This window comes from Pan troglodytes, chromosome 6 (genome assembly GCF_028858775.2).
Source record: "Pan troglodytes isolate AG18354 chromosome 6, NHGRI_mPanTro3-v2.0_pri, whole genome shotgun sequence".
NCBI classification, from domain to species: domain Eukaryota; kingdom Metazoa; phylum Chordata; class Mammalia; order Primates; family Hominidae; genus Pan; species Pan troglodytes.
This window is the reverse complement of record NC_072404.2, coordinates 83,087,911-83,109,100: the sequence shown is the minus strand read 5'-3', so window position 1 is coordinate 83,109,100 and position 21,190 is coordinate 83,087,911. Positions and strand designations below refer to the sequence as shown.

At 47.0% G+C, this 21,190-nt stretch overlaps 1 protein-coding gene and 1 non-coding gene across 9 annotated transcripts in view; one reads left to right on the top strand and one right to left on the bottom strand.

The window, feature by feature from the left end:
• FKBP6 (FKBP prolyl isomerase family member 6 (inactive)) overlaps positions 1 to 21,190 on the top strand; it is a 30,626-nt gene that overhangs the window by 524 nt on the left and 8,912 nt on the right. For 2 of the 8 annotated variants that reach the window (XM_527778.7, XM_003318681.7), the window contains exons 2-8: positions 3 to 120; positions 787 to 876; positions 1,578 to 1,780; positions 3,085 to 3,204; positions 12,073 to 12,267; positions 12,712 to 12,821; positions 14,239 to 14,331. In XM_527778.7, the coding sequence (XP_527778.4) occupies positions 3 to 120; positions 787 to 876; positions 1,578 to 1,780; positions 3,085 to 3,204; positions 12,073 to 12,267; positions 12,712 to 12,821; positions 14,239 to 14,329 (927 nt within the window). In that variant the 3' untranslated portion in view covers positions 14,330 to 14,331. Of the gene's footprint in view, positions 1 to 2; positions 121 to 786; positions 877 to 1,577; positions 1,781 to 3,084; positions 3,205 to 12,072; positions 12,268 to 12,694; positions 12,822 to 14,238; positions 14,332 to 14,811; positions 15,187 to 21,190 lie in introns of those variants that run through there. The other 6 variants (XM_054655813.2, XM_009453306.4, XR_010158541.1 and 3 more) reach the window with 5 other exon arrangements.
• On the bottom strand, positions 10,523 to 10,629 carry LOC112209864 (U6 spliceosomal RNA). Its single transcript, XR_002944862.1, has one exon. It is a non-coding gene; the product is annotated as a U6 spliceosomal RNA (small nuclear RNA).

The window sequence follows — 21,190 nt, the reverse complement described above, 5'->3', positions numbered from 1 at the left end:
AGTCCCTGTACGAGCGGTTAAGTCAGAGGATGCTGGACATCTCGGGGGACCGGGGCGTGCTGAAGGACGTCATCCGAGAAGGAGCTGGAGACCTAGTGGCGCCTGATGCTTCGGTGCTAGGTACGCCCTGGGGCGGTTTGTCCGCAGGATCCATGTCATCGCACTCTGTTGGGAAGAGAGAGGCCTCATTTTCAAAAAGCACTTAATGGGGTTGGAAATGCTTTGTTTGAAGTGGATTTTTGTTTTTTGTTTTTGAAACGGGGTCTTGCTCAGTTGCCCAGGCTGGAGTGCAGTGGTGCGATCATAGCTCACTGCAGCCTCCACCTCCTGGGCTCAAGTGATTCTCCTGCCTCAGCCTCCCAAATAAAGGATTTACAGGCGCGATCCACCATGCCTGGCTGATTTTTAATATTTTTGTAGATATGGGGGACTCTATGTTGCCCAGGCTGGTCTCAGACTCCTGGACCCAAGTGAGCCTCCCACCTCAGCCTCCCCAGTAGCTGGGATTACAAGCATGAGCCGCTGCTTCCGGCCTGAATTAGTTTTTTTAAGACGAAAGCTAGGGACCCCTATGTCCCCTTTGTGTGATGCTTCCGCAAAGCTCTTGAACCTCTGAGCCAAAGGGCCGGCACCCAAAATGCAGAGAGATTTATTCCTGTACCTCGGGGTGTCGGGCAGCTTAAGCTCATCTGTTCACATTGTTTCTGTGTGATCATGAGAGACTCGATATTATGGAGGCGTGGGTGTTTTTGGTCCATTTTCCTTACATTCTTTCTTCTATCCTAGTGAAATACTCGGGATACCTGGAACACATGGACAGACCCTTCGATTCTAATTACTTTAGGAAAACTCCTCGGCTAATGAAACTTGGAGAGGGTAGGTTCAGAGTGGGAGCTGGAGAAGAAGGAATTGTTTAGGGGCTAGATGAGGCACGATGCCTCAGGCTGGGAAGACTGCTCAGAGCGCAGGTTCTTTGAGTTGGCTTTGCTGAGGCTGGGTTTTGGTAACACAGCCATGTTCTCTCCCCTTGAGACCTAGGCATTTGGGAGATGGCTTAACGGGCAAGGTATAATCTTTGCACTCTGACTTAACTAACCACTGGGAATGTTTCTTTGTTCATTTATTAAGTAAAACTCAATCGAATACTTACTTCCCACAATACATGGTGAAAAGAGAGGTTGTACTCAGAAGATTAGAACATCTCCACCCTTAAGGACCTCACAATGTAGTGGAGGAGACTGACCTGCACTCAGCTCACTTGGTAGAATCGGATGAGTGCCTGGGAGGTGAAAGCAGTGTTGTGGGTGTGCTTAATGAAGGCATGATTAATTCTAGCTGGGAGGTTCAGGAAAGGCTTCCTGGAAGTGGGGGCATTTGAACTGAGCCCGGAAGTTTGAATAAAATTTCTATCAGTAGAAGCTGGGCACAGGCTCAGGAGGAAGACATTGCAGGAAGAGGGAACTGTGTGAGGGAGACATGGAGGCCAGAGTACTGCTGACTTAAGAGGGGGAAGAAACTGATAGCACTGAGCAGGATACTGAGCAAGCTTCACCCACCTTCTTTGTCCGTTCTTACAGATATTACACTGTGGGGCATGGAGCTGGGCCTTCTGAGCATGCGGAGAGGAGAGCTGGCCAGGTTTCTGTTCAAACCGAACTACGCCTATGGAACGCTGGGCTGCCCTCCCTTGATCCCCCCAAACACCACTGTCCTGTTTGAGATTGAGCTGCTTGACTTCCTAGACTGTGCTGAGTCAGACAAGTTTTGTGCTCTCTCAGCTGTAAGTTCCAGAGCACAGATGTCAGCACTTTATAGAGAGACGAATGGGTTGGTGTTATTGGTAATTCTTCTAGATGGCCTGCCCTGAGGCTGATCGTCCGCTCCAGGGTACCCCCGCGGCTCCTGTGCGGTGGCGGCGGAGTTCCTCTGCTTCCTAGTCTGTGTTTGTCTTAGTAATGGCTCTCATGTGTAGATAAATGTGCTGGGCAAGGTAAGGCTGTGAGTTTAAGGATTAGTGGTTTGAACTGATTTTCCAGTCACCCTTTGCCTAGTTCTCCCTGTGAGACAGTGAACACTTGCTTTTCATCGTTTGGTTTCCAGCAAGGCAGGCATTGGTAGCTCATAACTAGGGTGACTGAATAATTGATTGTCCAGCCCAGCACAGGTGAGAGTAAAAGGGGCTGTTCACTGGAGGGGTTACCCATGACATCGGGTTTAAACTGAGACAGTCCCAGGCAAACTGGGATGTATGGCCACTGTCCTCACCACTTAAGTCTTGCCTCCTCTTCGTAGCCTTTCACTTAACCCTGTCCCGTAGATGCAGGGCTTCTGACCCTGTCAGCGGTCACAGGCACTGTCTTTATCATGCTGTCTCACACTGACTCCATCTGTGGCCTTAGAGGTCCATGCCAGGGTTTATATCTTCACATGGAGTCTCCCCAGCTAAACTGTCAGCACTCCAAGTGAGGGAGCTCACCCTTTTTCATCATTCTGAGATTCGAGTTTCTTGCAAATGCCTCGTCCCACCTGTGGTGAACTCATTTAGGATCTGGGGGGTGGGGCCGGGACCAGAGAGGCTCTATGGGTGACTCTGAAGATGGCCAGGGCAGAGCATCATGACCATAAAGACCGCCAGGGCCCTGAGCGAACCAAGACCTGTTCAGTGTTTGGTGGCCAAATAGTGGTTTTGAGCACTGACTTCTGTGCTTGGCAAGTTCCGTCAGTTTTTGATTCCATGGGACACTGCTTCCTCAGAGAACATCAGGGGAAGACTGAAGACGTAGACTTCCTTCTGGCTCTAGGGTGTAAAATGGGACAGGTTATAACACTGGTGTGGCTTCTGTCAGATTCAGAGGTGACTCCAACACAGAAGGCTGTAAACAGAAGTGCATGATCTGAAAAAGAAGAGCTCACAGCTGTAGTAACACTTCCTTTCTTTCAATTACTATTTTTTTAAATGGAGACATGTTCTCACTATGTTGCCCAGGCTGGTCTCGAACTCCTGGGCTCACGTGTACTAACACTTCCATTGTGGCATTACTGCTTTTGGTTTCCTTGCTGAATATTCCTGTCTCTGGTCCTCAGGAGCAGCAAGACCAATTTCCACTTCAGAAGGTCCTGAAAGTGGCAGCTACGGAACGGGAGTTTGGCAACTACCTTTTCCGCCAGAATCGTTTCTATGATGCCAAAGTGAGATATAAAAGGGTGAGAATGCTTTGAAAGTTAAGTGTAAGTTTAGATCCTGAAAACTTCCTTGTTTAAAAAACACAGGTTTTGTTTTGTTGTGATTTTTGTTTTGTTTTGTTTTTGAGACAAGAGTGTCGCTCTGTCGCCCAGGCTGGAGTGCAGTGGCGCAATCTCGGCTCACTGCAAGCTCCGCCTCCTGGGTTCATGCCATTCTCCTGCCTCAGCCTTCCAAGTAGCTGGGACTACAGGCACCCGCCACTTCACCCGGCTAATTTTTTTGTATTTTTAGTAGAGACAGAGTTTCACCGTGTTAGCCAGGATGGTCTCAATGTCCTGACCTCGTGATCTGCCCACCTCGGCCTCCCAAAGTGCGGGGATTACAGGTGTGAGCTACCGCGCCCGGCAAAAAACACAGATTTTTGTCTTTCTCCCTACTTTCCATGAGCAGCCATTAAGAAAAATCTCATTTAAAAAAACCCTCATGCCAGGCCAAGGCAGGTGGATCACCTGAGGTCAGGAGTTTGAGACCAGCCTGGCCAACATGGTGAAACCCCGTCTCTACTAAAAATACAAAATTAGCCGGGCGTGGTGGTGGGTGCCCGTAATCCCAGCTACTTGGGAGGCTGAGGCAAGAGAATCACTTGAACCCAGGAGGTGGAGGTTGAGGTTGCAGTGAGCCGAGATTGTGCCGTTGCATTCCAGCCTGGGCAAGAAAGGCGAAAAAACTCCCATCTCAAAAAAAAAAAAAAATCCTCATGCCAAAGGGATAAGTACTGGAGAGGGGACTAACGGGGGGATAAGGGCTGAAGAGGGGACTCTCGGGGGGATAAGGGCTGGAGAGAGGACTCACGGGATTGGGAGGCACCTGGGAATGTTCTGTGTTTTGATGTGGTTCTTGGGTACATGGGTGTGTTCAGGTTGTGAAAAACATTTGCCTCTGTATATGTATTTGAACTAGAAGTGTTTAGAATTTCCATCTCACTGCTCTAAAACAATTCAGTTTATTAACTTTTAAAAATTCTCATCCCAGTGCTTATTAGGTCCTCCACCAACCGATTTCTCCACCCCTTTGCCATCATCATTTCATGTCTCTGACAGTGGAGGCTCGTTTGGCAATTCTAGCCTGAGGCAATTGCAGCCTCATCAAGCCTCCTGTTGTGATTTTGCTTCTTGTGTAGGTTATGCTGAGGGGTTTTCTGTTTCCTTTTTAATTTTATTCATTCAACAAACATGGCTGGACGCAGTGGCTCATGCCTGTAATCCCAGCACTTTGGGAGGCTGAGGCGAGTGGATAGCTTGAGGTCAGGAGTTTGAGACCAGCCTGGGTAACGTGGCGAAACCCCGTCTCTACTAAAAATACAAAAATGTGCTGGCATGGTGGTGGGTGCCTATAATCCCAGCTACTTGGGAGGCTGAAGCAGGAGAATCACTTGAACCCAGGAGGCGGAGGTTGCAATGAGCCAAGATCGCGCCACTGCACTCCAGCCTGGGCAACAGGGCAAGATTCTGTCTCCAAAAAAAAAAACAAAACAAAACACCACACATGCGTGCGCTGTCTCTGGAACATACTCACATAGGCCAAATGTTGCCGACCCTGTCACCCAATATCTATTCCCCCTTCTCCTAACAGAACCTCCCATTTCACTCAAAGCATCAGTGTACTAATTAAAAAACTACATCTTCCCAGCTTCCCATGAGCTTAGGGTGTCCCTGTAACAAGGGTCTAGCCAAGGAGACATAAAGGGAAACCTCTGGAGGGTCTTCCAGAAAGCTCTTAACATAACACAAGCACCAGACTCTTCTCCCCTCCCTCCTTCCCACCCAGGTGACCCCGCAATGCGTGGCCAGGGGAGAATCTCCCTGGGGCCCGCCACACAGCTCTTGTCCTGGGGCTGCCCTATAATGCTAGTTTGTGGATTTCCTGTTTTTTTCTCAACTTACTCCTTTGTTTTAACAGAGTATGTTGATGTATGTCTAAAATATTCTTGGTTTTTAAATACATATTTGTCTAGAGTTGTTATTAAAAAGTCTTTTGGCTGGGCGCGGTGGCTCATGCCTGTAATCCCAGCACTTTGGGAGGCCGAGGCGGGTGGATCACCTGAGGTCAGGAGTTCAAGACCAGCCTGGCGAACATGGTGAAACCCCGTCTCTACTAAAAATACAAAAATTAGCTGGGCGTGTTGGTGGGTGCCCATAGTCCCAGCTACTTGGGAGGCTGAGGCAGGATAATTGCTTGAACCCGGGAGGTGGAGGTTGCAGTGAGCCAAGATGGCATAATTGCACTGCAGCCAGGGGAATAAGAGTGAAACTCCATCTCAAAAAAAAAGGTCTTGTTAGTTCTGAGCTCAAAGCTAACAACAACAACAAAAAAATCTTACTACTACTTAGGTTCTTTATTCCTTTCTATGTGACCTGTTTTTTCTTCTGTAGAGACGAAGATCATTTTTCCCCGGCATTCCTAAATTTTACGGTGATGTGCCTCTGCGTGTGTGTATCTTTTCATTCAGGAAACTTTTCCTCCACTCTGGGAAACTTTCTTGAGTTATTTCTTTGATAATTTACTCTTGTTCCCTCTGCCCTCTTTGTCTGGAACTCCTATTATCAGACCTCCTGCACTGAGCTTCTGGCTGCTGTCCCTCCCCCCTCCCCACCTAGTTTCCATCTTTTCTCCTGTTTGTGTCATGTATGGAAGCTTTCCTTGACTTTTTGCCACCTCTTCTGATGAATTTTTCATTTAAAATTGGGGGGCCAGGCACAGTGACTCACACCTATAATCCCAGCACTTCAGGAGTCCAAGGTGGGAGGATTGCTTGAAGCCAGGAGTTAAAGATCAGTCTGGGCACCATAGCAAGATCCCATCTCTACAAAAAATAAATTTTAGAAAATTGAAGGGCTATTTGTTCTTCCCCTCCCTAGCATTCTGTTCTTGTTTCATATGTATATTATTTTATATATTTAGACTGTCGATTATAATTTAATCTCATTCTTTTTCTGTTTGGTTCTTCTGCATATTGGGGACTGTGTCCTTTTGCACTAAGTTTGTCAATGACCTAAAGATGGTTTATTTCTCACTCATGTAAAAGGCTAGAGTAGAGGCATGCAAGCTAGGGCCAGTTGGTGACTCTGCTCCAGATATTTTCAGATACCCAGTTCTCATTTCTGGGGTGAGACTCTGGCCTTGTAGTCCAAGATGAGGGTCTCTGAGTTCTAGCAGCAGAAGGGAAGAAAGGCTGGAGGCATGTACAGCTCTGTTAAGGAAGGTCCTTTTCATATGATGCTTCTACTGAATTATGTTTTCCAGAACCTGTTCTCCAGGCCTTGCCTAGCTGCAAAGAAGCCTAGCAAATATCTAAATTCTGGTTGTACGTGTTCCTGGCCAAAAAAAAAAAAAAAAAAGTCCTATTACTATGAAGGGAGGGCAGCTGCTGGGAGGCAGGAGGCCACCTCTTTCACAGAGGCTTTCCTCAAATGGCTGGTGATCTTTGACCACTAAGATTTAAAAGAGACATCACAAAGCTGATTGGGAGCTCCAGGTGCTTGGTGGGGCAGGTTGCAGTGTGGTCAAAGACAGCCTGCACACATTAGAGTATGTAGGTGTTTCCTCAGGGTCCACTGAGTCCTCCTCTTTCTGCCCCGTGTGTGTGCCAAGGGACCGGCATTCTGGGAGCCAAGCTGGGCAGCAGGACAGAGGTTCTCACTGTCTGTTATTGAGATTCCTTTTCATAGCCGCGTTACCAGTATACCACCTTCCTGCTGTCTGCTCCAGCCTGCCCCCAAGTCAAGGGCCTCTTTGGTTCCATTTTCCCAGAAAGGAGACCTCGTGATTGCTGAGGCCATCTGGACACATAGGGGCAGTGGACGGGGTGGGGAACATTTGACCTGACCTCCTTTATTCAGCCCCACCAGATAGCTCTAATTCCTGGTTCCATCAGTTCCTAGGTCTCTCCAGGCTCTGAGGGGCAGACCGGTCCCTTTTACATTGGCACCACTCTGCCAAATCAGTCATCACACTGCCACCCACCCTGACCCTTTGGGTTTATTGGTCCTTTTCCTGTCCTTTGCTTGTGTTGGAGTACTACCTGTCTTAGTCCCTTAGGGTTGGAGAAAGTAGGGATGTGTGTGGAGCCTGCCTTGCTGAGCCAGAGGTTTTGCACGTCTTTTCCTAGTGGAAAGTTTCTCAGTCTTTGGAGCAGCGGACTGACATTGTCAGCACCACTGTGTCTCCACCTTTTGCTCAGCATTGTCTGGGTCACACAAGTATGGGGTTTCCTGCTTTCAAGGGATTTGAATCTAGTTAGGGAGTTAAATGCAGCTCCAACAGCTAACCAATACCTATGGTCTGAATGTTTGTGTCTCCCCAAAATGTGTATGTTGAAACCTAATCATCCATGTGATATTAAGAGGTGAGGCCTCTGGCAGATGATGAGGTCATGAAGATGAAACCCTCTTGCATGGAGTTAGTGGCCTTATAAAAGAGGTCCCTGAGAGCTGTCTTGTCCTTTCCACCATAAATTTTCGGCAGGAAAAAAGATGAACAAAGTGATCAGAACCTATTCAGGCCACAGTTGGTAGATTCCTAGTCAGAAACATAGGTTACATCTAAGGAATCATAGGTGATAGGAGGCGGCCAGATTCAGGAAGACATTCAAATATGTGTGGATGGATTTGGACTTGATGAAGTGGATGGCAGGGAACCACTGAGGAAGAGTGTGTTGATAAAAGTCATATTCGGGGAAGAGGCAGTAGTTGTGCTGGAGCTCGTGAAAACTCAAAATTTCAATTGTAAAATTTTCAGGAGTTTTGTGCCCTCGTTAATGTCACTTTGGTAGTTTGAAATCAGCTCTGGGAGGAATATTTACAGCATAGGAATAGGCAAATGCTACAAACAGGGGTCCACCTCCCCCGAGAGCTGGCTATTAAACATGTACCAGCACACCACTGTGTGCAGGACATGTCAAATGACAAACTTCATTTTAATGAGGCTCTGTTTCATGTTAGGCACCGTGCTGGGTGTGCTGCGGCTGAATCTGTTAACAGGGTCCGGGAATGTGTTAAAGCAGCTGTGAGTTGTGCAAATAGAAGAAAAAGCTCTGGAAGTACTCCCACAAAATGGATGGTTAGACTTGATGACGTTGTATATGATGAAGTTGTATATATAAGAGATCAAGGAAACAGAAGAAGGGAATGACTTGAAACTTCCTGGTCTGAGAAAAAAATTTAAACCAAGGAATAACTGGGAAAGAAATGTGTTACTTTCAATTTTGATTACTCATGGGAATGAGCAGGTAAGCAGGGCCTGTAGAAAACTGTTTCCAGCTGACAACTTGCTTCACGATTTCATTTGGGTATGAGAGCAGGGTTCAGGCGTGAGGTTCCAGCTGGTGATGTGAATGGGAGCTGAATCCATTCAGAAGGTGTGGAGACAGTTGATGGGAACTTGCCTGGTGAATTCCCAGAGTTTAGAGATGGAAGGGAGGACCAAGGAAGGCTCATGACTTTCTGCCTGTGCTGCCATCTCCTGACACATTTTCTCCAGTTCTTCCATGTTCTTTTTTTTTTTTTTTTTTTTTTTTTTTTTTGAGACAGTCTCACTCTATCACCCAGGCTGGAGTGTACTGGCGCCATCTCGGCCTCACTACAACCTCCGCCTCCCGGGTTCAAGGGATTCTCCTGCCTCAGCCTCCCAAGTAGCTGAGATTACAAGCGCCTGCTACCACATCCAGCTCATTTTTTGTATTTTTAGTAGAGGTGGGGTTTCCATGTTGGCCAGGCTGATCTTGAACTCCTGACCTCAGGTGATCCACCCGCCTCGGTCTCCCAAAGTGCTGGGATTCCAGGTGTGAGCCATCGTGTCCGGCCTTCCAGTTCTTCCATTCTACTTGCACCTTCCAAATGGAGTTCCAGGGAGTGCAGGCTCTGCCTTCATCCATTTTTTTTGTTTTACTATTTTTTTCTTGTTATTGAGATATGATTCACATACCATAAAATGTGTGCTTTTAAAGTGTCCAATTCAGTGGTTTTTAGTATATTCACAAAGTTGTGCAGCCATTGCCACTATCTAATTCCAGAACATTTTCCTCACCCCGAAATGAAACTCACAATTCTTTGGCCTCAGATAGCCTCTGTTCTCCTTTGTTTCTATGGATTTGCCTATTCAGGACATTTTGTGTAACTAGAATTGCCAAATATGTGTCATTTTGTGGCTGGCTTATTTCACTTAGCATGTTTTTGAGGTTTATCCGTGTTGTAGCTTGTACAAACCTCATTCTTTTTTTGTTTTTTGTTTTTTATGAGACAGAGTCTCTGTTGCCCAGGCTGGAGTGCAGTGGCACGATCTCGGCTCACTGCAACCTCTGCCTCCCAGGTTCAAGCGATTCTCCTGCCTCAGCCTCCCAAGTAGCTGGGATTATAGGCACCTGCCACCACACCTGGCTAATTTTTGTATTTTTAGTAGAGACAGGGTGTCACCATGTTGGCCAGGCTGGTCTTGAACTTCTGACCTCAGATGATCCGCCCACCTCAGCCTCCCAAAGTGCTGGGATTACAGGCATGAGCCACCGCACCCGGACCCTCGTTCTTTTGTAAGGCTACTTTTCCGTTGGATGGCTCTGCTGCTTTTTGTCCATTCATCAGTTGGACATGTGGGTTGTTTCCACTTCGTGATTATTATGACTGATGCAGTGAGCGTTTATGTACAAGTTCTCGTGTGAACACGTTTTCAGTTTTCTTGGGTATGTGCCTAGGAGTGCAATTGCTGGATTGTGTGGGAACTGTCAAAATTTTTGAGGAACTGCCAAACTGCTTCCTACAGCAGCTGTACCATCTTACATTCCCACAAGTAATGTGCGAAGCTTCCAATTTCTCCACATCTTCACCAACACTTATTTTATATTTTTAAAGTTAGGCATCTTAGCGGATGTGAAGTGGTATCTCACTGTGGTTTTGATTTGCATTTCCCTGATGACTGATGACATTGGACATATTTTCATGCATTTAATGACTATTTGTCTGTCTTCTTTGGAAAAATGTCTATTCGGAGTCTATGCATATCTGAAAGTTGGGTCATCTGTCTTTGTACTGAGGAGTAAATGTTGCTGCTGTGCTCTGGATACTACACCCTCAACAAACACAGGATGCGCAAATGCTCTATGCTGTTCTGTGGGCTGTCTGCACTTTCTTTGCAGTGTCCATTGAAACACAAAAGTTTTACATTTTGATGAAGTCTAACTCTTTGCTTATTTGTGCTTTTGGTGTTATATCTAAGAAACCATTTTCTAATCCAGGGTCACAAAATTTACACCTATGTGTACTTCTAAAGTCTGATAGTTTTTAAAAAATATATATGAAATGCTTTATGAATTTGCATGTCATCTTTGCACAGGGGCCATGCGATCTTCTCCCTGTCTTTCCAATTTTTAGTATATGTGCTGCCGAAGCCAGCGCAGAATCTTAGAGTTTTAACTCCTACTTTTAGGGCTATGCTCCACTTTAGTTAATTTTTGCATCTAGTGTAAGGTAAACATTCTTTTGCATGTTGATAGTCTCTCGTCCCAGCATTATTTGTTGAAAAGACAGTTCTCTCCCATTGAATGGTCTGGACACCCTTATTGAAAATCAGTTGACTGTAGATATATAAGTCTATTTCTGGACTCTGTGTTCAATTTCATTGATCTACATGTCTGTCCTTATGCTGGTGCTACACTGGCGTAATTACTGTAGCTTTAGGAAGTTTTGTGTTTTTTGTTTATTTTTTGTCTTTTAGTAAGTTTTGAAATGGGAAATATGAGTTCTCCAGCTTTGTCCTTTCTCAAGAGTATTTTGGCTATTCAGGGTCCTTTGAATTTCCATGTGACTCTTCTTTTTTTTTTTTTTTTTTTTTGAGGTGGGGTCTTGCACTGTCACCTAGGCTGGAGTGCAGTGGTGTGGTCTCGGTTCACCACAACCTCCGCCTCCCATGTTCAAGTGATTCTCCTGCCTCAGCCTCCCATGTAGCTGGAATTACAGGCACCTGCCACCACACCCAGCTGATTTCGTATTTTTAGTAGAGATGGGGTTTCACCATGTTGGCCAGACGGGTCTCAAACTCCCGACCTCAGGTGATCTGCCCGCCTCAGCCTCCCAAAGTGCTGGGATTACAGGCATGAGCCACTGTGCCTGGCCACCATATGAATTATCTAATCAACTTGTCTGTGTCTACAAAAAAGGCTGTTGAAATTTTGGTAGGGTTGCATGAATATGTTGACCAGTTAGGAAAATATTACCATCTTAATATTAAGTCTTCCAATTAATGAACATGAGATATTTTTCCATTTTATTTGAATCATCTTTAATTTCTTTCAACAACATTTTGTAGTTTTCAGTGTGCAAGTCTTTCCGTTGTTTTAAGTTTATTGCTACTTACTGTATTCTTTTTGATGCTATTGTAAATGGAGTTGTTTTCTTAATTTCATTTTTGGGTAGTTCATTGCTAGAGCATAGAAATATACCTGACTTTTGGCCGGGCATGGTGGCTCACGCCTGTAATCCCAACACTTTGGGAGGCTGAGGCAGGTGGATCACGAGGTCAGGAGATCGAGACCATCCTGGCCAAAATGGTCATACTAAAATATGAAAAAATTAGCCAGGCATGGTGGTGCACACCTGTAGTCCCAGCTACTCAGAAGGCGGAGGTTGCAGTGAGCTGAGATCACTCCAGCCTGGCAACAGAACAAGACTCCATCTGAAAAAAGAAGAAAAAAGAAATATACCTGACTTTTTATGTTGATCTTGTGTCTTGCAACCTGTAACAGCCGATTTTTAGCTCTGATAGTTTTTGTGTGTGGATTCTTTAGGGTTTTGTACATAAGACTGTTACTCCTCTTGACCATCTGCCTTCCCTCTCCACAGGCCCTGTTGCTTCTGCGCCGGCGATCAGCACCCCCTGAAGAGCAGCACCTGGTGGAGGCCGCCAAGCTTCCTGTTCTCCTGAACCTGTCCTTTACATACCTGAAGCTAGACCGACCCACCATAGCCCTGTGCTATGGAGAGCAGGCTTTGATCATTGACCAAAAGAATGCCAAGGCCCTCTTCAGGTGTGGACAGGTGAGTTGGAAGCCAGTGACTTGGGAATAAACACCCAGGAAAAGGTAGTAGCAGTGCTCAACTCAGCTACTGCAAAAATGCTGTCTTTTTTTTTTTTTTTTTTTTTTTTTTAAAGACAGAGTTTTGCTCTTGTTGCCCAGGCTGGAGTGCAGTGGCGCAAATTCGGCTCGCTGCAACCTCCGCTTCCTGGCTTCAAGCAATTTTCCTGCCTCAGCCTCTCAAGTAGCTGGGATTACAGGCATGCGCCATCACACCCAGCTAATTTTTGTAGTTTTAGTAGAGATAGGGTTTTGCTGTGTTGGCCAGGCTGGTCTGGAATCCCTGACCTCAGTTGATCCGCCCGCCTTGGCCTCCCAAAGTGCTGGGATTACAGGCATGAGCCACCGTGCCCAGCCAAATGATATCTTTTCTAACTGTGCTTTTAAAGTTCTCTCCTTGGGACAGGCTTGTCTTCTCCTGACTGAGTATCAAAAGGCCCGGGATTTTCTAGTTCGAGCCCAGAAGGAGCAACCCTTCAATCATGACATCAATAATGAGCTGAAGAAACTGGCTAGGTGAGCTGTGTTTGCAGGAGCATGAAGAGAGATGGGTGGGGTTGTGACTCTGGTCTGTCCCCCAACCCCCCCCAACAAAGGACAGTCTGGCGGTGTTGCCCAGAGTGTTAGGAGGCAGCCTACAGCTGGGTTTCTGAAGTGCTCGGCCGTGCGCTGCACCAGCAGTTCCCAGCAAGCAGGTGAGACAGACTGCCAGACTATACATCTCCATCATTGCCCACCTTTCTGTTTCCCCTACCGCAAATAAACAACCCCTAGAGAGGCGGGAGGGTGTCACTTTTTTTTTTTTTTTTGAGATGGAGTCCCTCTCTGTCACCTAGGCTATAGGGCAATGGCATGATCTCGGCTCACTGCAACCTCCACGTCCCAAGTTCAGGCGATTCTCCTGTCTCAGCCTCCAAGGTAGCTGGGATTACAGGCGTGTACCACCACATCTGGCTAATTGTTTTTGTATTTTAGTTGAGACAGGGTTTCACCGTGTTGACCAGGCTGGTCTCAAACTCCTGACCTCAGGTGATCCCCCCACCTCGTCCTTCCAAAGTGCTGGGATTACAGGCACAAGCCACCACAACTGGCCCCGGTGTCACTTAAAAAGAGTCTTCTGGTGCGCTCTTCCCTGCGTGCTCCACCGAGAACCACTGCTCCTAACCAAGTGCAGAAAGGCCCCTCGTAGGTCCTCATGTGACCAGAAACAGGTGTTTCGGGTCTGACTCATACCCATGGATTGACCTCCTTGTTACCATGTGACTAAGCACACCAGTCTTTTAGTGATGTAATTTTTTCTCATTATAGAAGTTTTGTGTCCATTGTAGAAAACCTTGAAAATGTCTACCTATAAATAGGAGTCCCCCATAACTCCATCACTTGGTAATAGGTCCATGGCTTTTAAGGTATATCTTCTTCTGTAATGGTGAAATTCTCTACTTGTCTTAATATTAAACATTCAGTCCAGATTGCTAGTTAAAGCTTGCTTGGCATTAGTGTCTGAGATGTGAGTATCTCTTAGGTTACATTTCAAGCCTTTTAGGACTTGCCAGCAATTTCCTTTCTGGTATTTAAAAGTATCCTGTCAGATCTGGTCATTCTTTAGTGAGAAAATCAGGAGAGATTAGAGGCTGCTGAGGGTGAGGGGTCGTTTGGCGAGACTCAGCCCGGAGCCTGGTGGCCAGAGGCACCTGCCCTTCAAGGCAGCTGTCCTTTCCAGTTAGGGGGTTTTGTCCAGGGGCTTGGCTCCTTGGCCAGCTGTGGGAGCCTTCCCTGCCTCCCCACCTCTCCAGCTTACTTCCATCCCTCCCAACTCAGTTTGAGTCCTGATAAATTTTCAGTGTTTCTGGATGTGAGTGGAGAATTCCAGCCACCAGATGTCACCTCCTCCAAACACAGACCTCCTCTAATGAGTGTGTATTTCCCTCTCCAGCTGTTACAGGGACTATGTGGATAAAGAGAAAGAAATGTGGCACCGCATGTTCGCGCCCTGTGGTGATGGTTCTACAGCAGGAGAAAGTTGAAGGTAATCAAAGGGCCAGGGTGGCACACAGGCTTCCGGATGGAGAAGCGTGCTGCTCTCCTCCGCCCCCAAGTGAATGGTGGCTGTCTGCAGCTGAGGGTGGACGAGGGGTAGACAAGTTCCTTGCTGTAAAGAACAACACAACGGTAGTGCAGGATGCACGTGCTGCACGCCTACCTTTCCCGTGAGAAGAAAGTTCGCCCAGACCTGTGGGTTAAATGTATAGGTTCAGGGGGGCCTTGAGCTATTTATTTGTTTGTTTGTTTGTTTGTTTGAGGCAGAGTCTCACTCTGTTGCCCAGGCTGGAGTGCAGTGGTGCGATCTCAGCTCACTGCAAGCTCCGCCTCCCAGGTTCAAGCGATTCTTCTGCCTCAGCCTCCTGAGTAGCTGAGATTACAGCTGTGAGCTGTGGCGCTCAGCCTAAATTTATTTTTTAAAAAACCTTTTTTTTTTTTCATGTTTTATGTGAAACTCTCCTTGCAGTTGCTTGGAACATGAGACTGAATAGAGTCATGAATGTGATGGTTGATAGAGCTGGGCTTTGACGTGTCAAGCTTCTGTTCATCTTCTTTCTCCTGAGAACTCGAAAGCCTCCAACTTGACTGTGTCTCTAACACATTACTAAAGCAGACAAGATCGCAGGGTGGGGATGGGCTGTGGCTCTTAAATTCTGCTTCCTATTAGACTTAGAGATTTGAAGATGCTGAAAGCAACAGGGAGCGGAATATAGCATTCCTCCCAAGATCACACCTAGTAATTTTGCAGGCACAGGGCGGGAGTTCCCAAGCACATGAGATAACCCTCCAGTCTGAACCCTCCAGTCTGGTCTACTATTTAATAAAATTAATGGAAACAAAATCACCTGCCTGAAACACCTGCTTAGCTGCACAGATAACTCTGCTCTCTCAGAGAAGTTAAACAAGGAACAACAAGAAAACAGCTGCTGAACGGGCTCATGGTGATAAATCTCTCCTTTGTTGCTTCCTCCATCTCCCTACAAAAGGGGCTTGAGAGGAGGAGGCAGTGAAAAGGCCTATTCATCCCCAACATTTTCACAGCGGTCCATAAACTGCTGCTATCTGCACTTTCAGATGCGCCCACCAGCATCACAGGTAAATGTTGCCTTCGTCACTGATGCTGGCCATGTGAACCCTGGCCTTCAGGTCTTTCAGTGGCCTTTGGAGTACATATTTGCAGGTCTTCAGAACTGAGATGTGAGCCAGAGGACTTCCCTTGTTTGGTCACTTCTAGTATCCAGTAAAAATGAAGGGCAGTGACTGTTTGCCAAACATTTTGGACTGTGACCCCACAAGTCCTGTCATGAATGAAGACCCAGGTCTGCCAGGGTCCATCCCAGACAAGGGCTTGGGCAGCCCAGCTGGGCAGCAGTTTTCCTCGCCATCATGTTTGCTTCCCAGCCTTTTCAGTCTGTAGGACTGGAGGCTGCTGATCTTCAGGTGCTTTCCCCCAGATTTCCAACTCCAGCATTTATCTTACCATCAGCAATGACTGTATTTGTGTTCTAAAGTAGCCACCACTGTCATATTGCCACTGCTGTCACAGCTGTGATAAGTTTTAGCTTTTGTGTCTTTGCTCTCCCTGCTCCCCTTTTTTTCTGTAGTATTTGAGGCCTAGTCATTTAAAATAAGCTAAAAATCCGGTCATCTTGACAACCTAGTTGTCACTAACCAGGACAATTTTTTTTTTTAAGGGTCTCCCTCTGTCACCCAGGCTGGAGTGCAATGGCACAATCTTGGCTCACTGCAGCCTCTGCCTCCCAGATTCAAGTGATCCTCCTGCCTCAGCCTCCCGAGTAGCTGGGACTGCAGGTGTGAGCCACCACGCCTGGCTAATTTTTGTATTTTTAGTAGAGACAGGGTTTCACCATATTGGTCAGGCTGGTCTCAAACTCCTGACCTCAGGTGGTCCTCCCGCCTTGGCCTCCCAAAGTGCTGGGATTACAGGCCTGAGCCACTGCACCTGGCTTAGGACAATTTTAACTTTTGTTCTTTTCATCTTAGATGTTAGATACCACTGATTTGTAAGATTACTTCTGGTGGAATGAGTGTTCTCTTAAGTATTAGTTATGTGCTCTAAGCCTCTGACTATAGTAGACAGTATGCCTTTTCCATCTTTGCATTTTCTAGCTTCTGGAGCCATGCCAGGTGCACGATTGGTGCTCAGGAAATGTTGGTTGGACTAAGTGTGAAATAGCCGAAGCAATAGACCAGCCTCTAATAAAACATCCTCCAGGCTGGCTCTGGGATTGGCTGTTGGACCGTTGGTATTGCCAGGGACAGAAACCTATCTTTAGCATCAGCCAGAAAAAAAAAAAAAAAAAGATTTGCAGAAGGGGTCCTGGGAGTGGCTCACAGAGTTGAGGAGGAGTTTGGCAGTCCTTGGGCAAACAGTGACCAGGCAGCTCTGAGGGCCTTAGGGACTCAGTCTCCCCTCGGCTTTGTTTTCTCCCCCTGTAGGGAGTGCCCATACATCCCTTTCTGCAACCTCCTCCCTAATGGAGTGAGAGTTCTGTACCCTAAAAGTCCCTCCTCTTCCTGCCCCAAACATAACTCTTCAGTTTGAAAGATCCTGGGCAGGACTCCGGCCTGGTTGGGGTTATGTAGAACCCCATGAATGGGAGTTTGTGTTTTGTCCTTCCTATCCTGACATGCTGGTATCTGAGGCCCTTGTGATCATTTTACTGTGTCTGGAAAGGAGCTGTGAAGGGAGCTCTATAGCTATTTTCAGGCATTTAAATGGTTAACATACAACAGGTGAAATTTGTTCTGTGGTTTCCAAAGGTCAGCACCAGTAAGCTGACACAATAGGAAGACAGAATCTGACCTGATAGGAGATTTACCAGTCAAATGTCCTGCCATGAGTTCTCCCACCATGGAGTACACAGTGGAAGGGGCCACTTTTGACTGCTTTTGGGGAAACATCTGTTCCCGGGCCACTCCACTCTGTTCCACGGGGCTGTGGGGCATCTCGGGAGCTGGTGCAGTCCCTGTTAGGGTCTATCCGAGCAGAGCTGGAGGGCCTGAGAGGTGGGTGAAGGGAGAAATTAGATCACCTTCCTGGTCGTTTTTACCATCAGGTAATTGCAGACCTTCAAGGCAGAGGTAGCAGCTCCCATCCCCAAGGCACACAGCAGAGATGAAATATGACATCCTATACTTAGCATCAAAAAACACCACCCGAGGAAAGGAAGTAGCAGGCGGGGCCTCGTTCAAGAGCAGACAGATTTTGTTGCCTGCTGTTCCCAAACATACCAAATGCAAGGAATGGCTGCCAGAGGAAAGTGTTCCGAACGGGGGAAAGCCATGCCTGCCCTGCCCCGCGTGGCCCGCCTTCACACTGTCTCCTGCCATCCCTGTGGGGAGCCGACTGTTGGTGGGCACTCTAGATGCTATGTGGCATATAGAGAGAGTTCCAGTACCACTTCTGCAGCCCTGACCTGCAGGGATTGGGGGTCTAAACAGGGACAACAAGATAAGTCCATTAAATCACAGTGTTCAAGAGTGGGCTGTGAGGGAGCACCCCTGATCAGAAAGAAGCTTTGCTGAGCTAGGCCTGGGGGATGGGCCCAAGGGGCCCCAGGAGGGAGTTGTGAGAGGTCCTGATATTGTCCTTTCATTTGGGGCCTCCTTGGAATGTGGGTGGCATTCTGTAGGGCATTATAGAGGAGAAGACCTGGCCAGAGCTGAGCTGCTCTGAGGGGCTAAAGGGGCAGCGTGGGGACACATTTAAAGTGGCAGGTCCATCAGGTGGCAGGTGTCTGAGTAAGAGGTGATGGCAGCCTGGACGTGAACCTACTGGCAAGAGCGGAAAGGTGGCAGGAGTATGCGGCCTCCCATCTGGAACTGACAGGAGGGTATTCTCTGTGAAGAGTTCTCCTGACAAACCAGACCTTACCTGAGGGAGCATGACCATAGTGCCTGAGGGGCTGAAGATGCCCTAACCGAAGTTACTGATTGTGGAGGAGGGCAGCTTTAGTGACATGTCAGCCATCTGCTAACAGAGGTGGGTGGGCAGAGGCCAGAACCAGGAGTCCAGGGCTGGTCCCCATGTACCAGGAGTGACTGGGAAAACTCCATGAGGGGCGGCCAGAACTTGAGGGAGTCTTGGGTTACCTGGCAGGACCAGGGGTGCAGGGCGAGGTGACCACCCACACGGTCAGCTTACCTACGCGTGGCTTTCATTCTTTTGCTCTTGGTTTATCATAACATTTTTCTTCTAGGTTGTTTTGCTAGTATTGCCTAGCATTTATACTTTTTTCTTAGTGTATTTTTATTAATTTTGGTCAAAATTTTTATTAATCATATTTTAAATGCCAGGTATTCTTCTACATGTTTCACATGTGTTAATATTTTTAATGTAAGATCTGCATAATGTAGATATGATCCCCATTTTACAGTTGATGAATTAGATGTGAAGAAGCTATGTAATTGCCAAGGTTGCAGAGCTCCTAAGTGATAGAGCCGGAGTCAAACACTGCATATACACAGGGAACCCGAATTGAATTTCAGTTTCTTCTGGAGAGTCTTCCACAGGGCTCAATACTATGTTTCTATTACCATTTCTTGATTTATGTTTTGGATATTTATCTGTTGACTTCCTGCTATAATATAACTCTTTCTTCTCTTACATTACAACTTGTAGATCCTCTGTTAGATTATTATAACAAAAATAATTCAATACTGATGTTCTTGGCTTCATACAGCTAAAGACAGTATTTCTTGTGCTCCACTTTGTTTTTAGAGACAGAGTCTCGCTCTGTCACCCAGGCTGGGGTGCAGTGGCATGATCATAGCTCACTGCAGCCTCAACTTCCCAGGCTCTAGCAATTCTCCCTCCCCAGCCTCCTGAGCAGCTGGGACCACAGGCATGTGCCACCATGTCCAGCTAATTTTTTTATTTTTTGTTGCGACAGGGTCTCACCATGTTGCCCAGGCTGGTCTGGAACTCCTGGGCTCAAGTGATCCTCCCTCCTTGGCCTTCCAGAGTGCTGAAATTATGAGCGTGAGCACAGCACCCAGCCATATCTGTTTATTCTTGATTCATCTAAAATTACACAGTAGCATGTCCAGGTACTCCCTGTTGCTCAAGTCCTTTAGATAGGTCCCTTACTTCTAGAGGCTTAAGCTTTTAAGAGCCGAGAAATTCCTCTATACTATTTCTTAAATCACGTCTTCCTCGTTATTCCCTGTCATCTTGTTATGGGACACCTATTGATTGGAAGTTGGACCTCCTTCAGGGATCTCCTATTCTGTCTCCTTAAAATCTTTTTTTTTCTCCCTTGTGAAATGTTCTTAATTTTCCAACTCTTCCATCTTCATTTCATCAATCAAATATTTGAATCTAAGAGCTCTTCTCAGATTTGTCTTTTTCATAATGCCACGCCTTTCCCCCCCTTCTTTGAAAAATCTCAAAGTTACGTAACGAATAATACTAAGATTCCCCCATGTGCTCAACCTCTGGCTTTAACAGTTACCAAGGTAAAGCCAAGGTTTCCTTCTAGGCTTCTGCCCACATCCTCCCTGTATAGCAGGGAAGCCTATTTCCTTCTATACTCTCGTTCACAACACTCAGGACTTCCAGAACATTTCACTTCTGACACCAGACATGTAGGGATTTTCCCCACACCAACCAATTCTGAAAGCAGCTCAGTGTCCTCCATTTCAGCTACATTACACTGAGAGCAGCTCAGTGTCCTACATTACAGCTCTGACACTTGACCTGGACTTAGTGCATACTCCACAGGTTAAGGGCTCATTTCCACAAGACTGACCCCATTTCAGACTCCAGTCACAATTCCAGGTTGTCCCTGTGCTTCTTACTAACTGGTTATACATCAGAGGTTCCCATACCTGTTCCTTTGGGTTGAGTCATCTGGAATGGTGCTCAGAACTCAGAAACACCTACTTATAGTCACTAGTTTATTACAGAGGTTTTTAAAAGGATACAAATGGGCCAGACGTGGTGGCTGAGGCCTGTAATCCCAGCATTTCGGGAGGCCAAGGTGGGCAGATCGCTTGAGGTCAGGAGTTAAAGACCAGCCTGGGCAACATGGTGAAACTCCTTCTCTACCAAAAATACCAAAATTACCTGGATGTGGTGGTGTGTGCCTGTGGTCCCAGCTACTTGGGAGGCTAAGGCAGGAGGATTGCTGGAGCCTGAAAAGTCAAGGCTGCAGTGAACCCAGATCACGCCACTGCACTCCAGTCTGGGTGACAGAGTGAGACCCTGTCCCAAAAAAAAATTTAAAAAGGGTGGCCAGGTAGGGTGGCTCACGCCTGTAATCCCAGCACTTTGGGAGGCTGAGTCAGGTAGATCACCTGAGGTCAGGAGTTCGAGACCAGCCTGACCAATGTGGAGAAACCCCGTCTCTACTAAAAATACAAAATTAGCCAGGCGTGGTGGCGCATGCCTGTAATCCCAGCTACTCGGGAGGCTGAGGTAGGAGAATCGCTTGAACCCAGGAGGTGGAGGTTGCGGTAAGCTGCACACCACTGCGCTCCAGCCTGGGCAACAAGAACGAAACTCCATCTCAAAAAATAAATAAAAAGGCCAGGTGCAGTGGCTCACGCCTGTAATCCCAGCACTTTGGGAGGCCGAGGCAGGCGGATCACGAGGTCAGAAGATCGAGACCATCCTGGCCAACATGGTGAAACCCCGTCTCTACTAAAATACAAAAAAAAAAAAAAAAATCCAGGCGTGGTGGCGCACATCTGTAGTCCCAGCTACTTGGGAGGCTGAGGCAGGAGAATCTCTTGAACCCAGGAGGCAGAAGTTGCAGTGAGGTCAGATTGCACCACTGCACTCCAGCCTGGCAACAGAGCAAGACTCCGTCTCAAAAAAA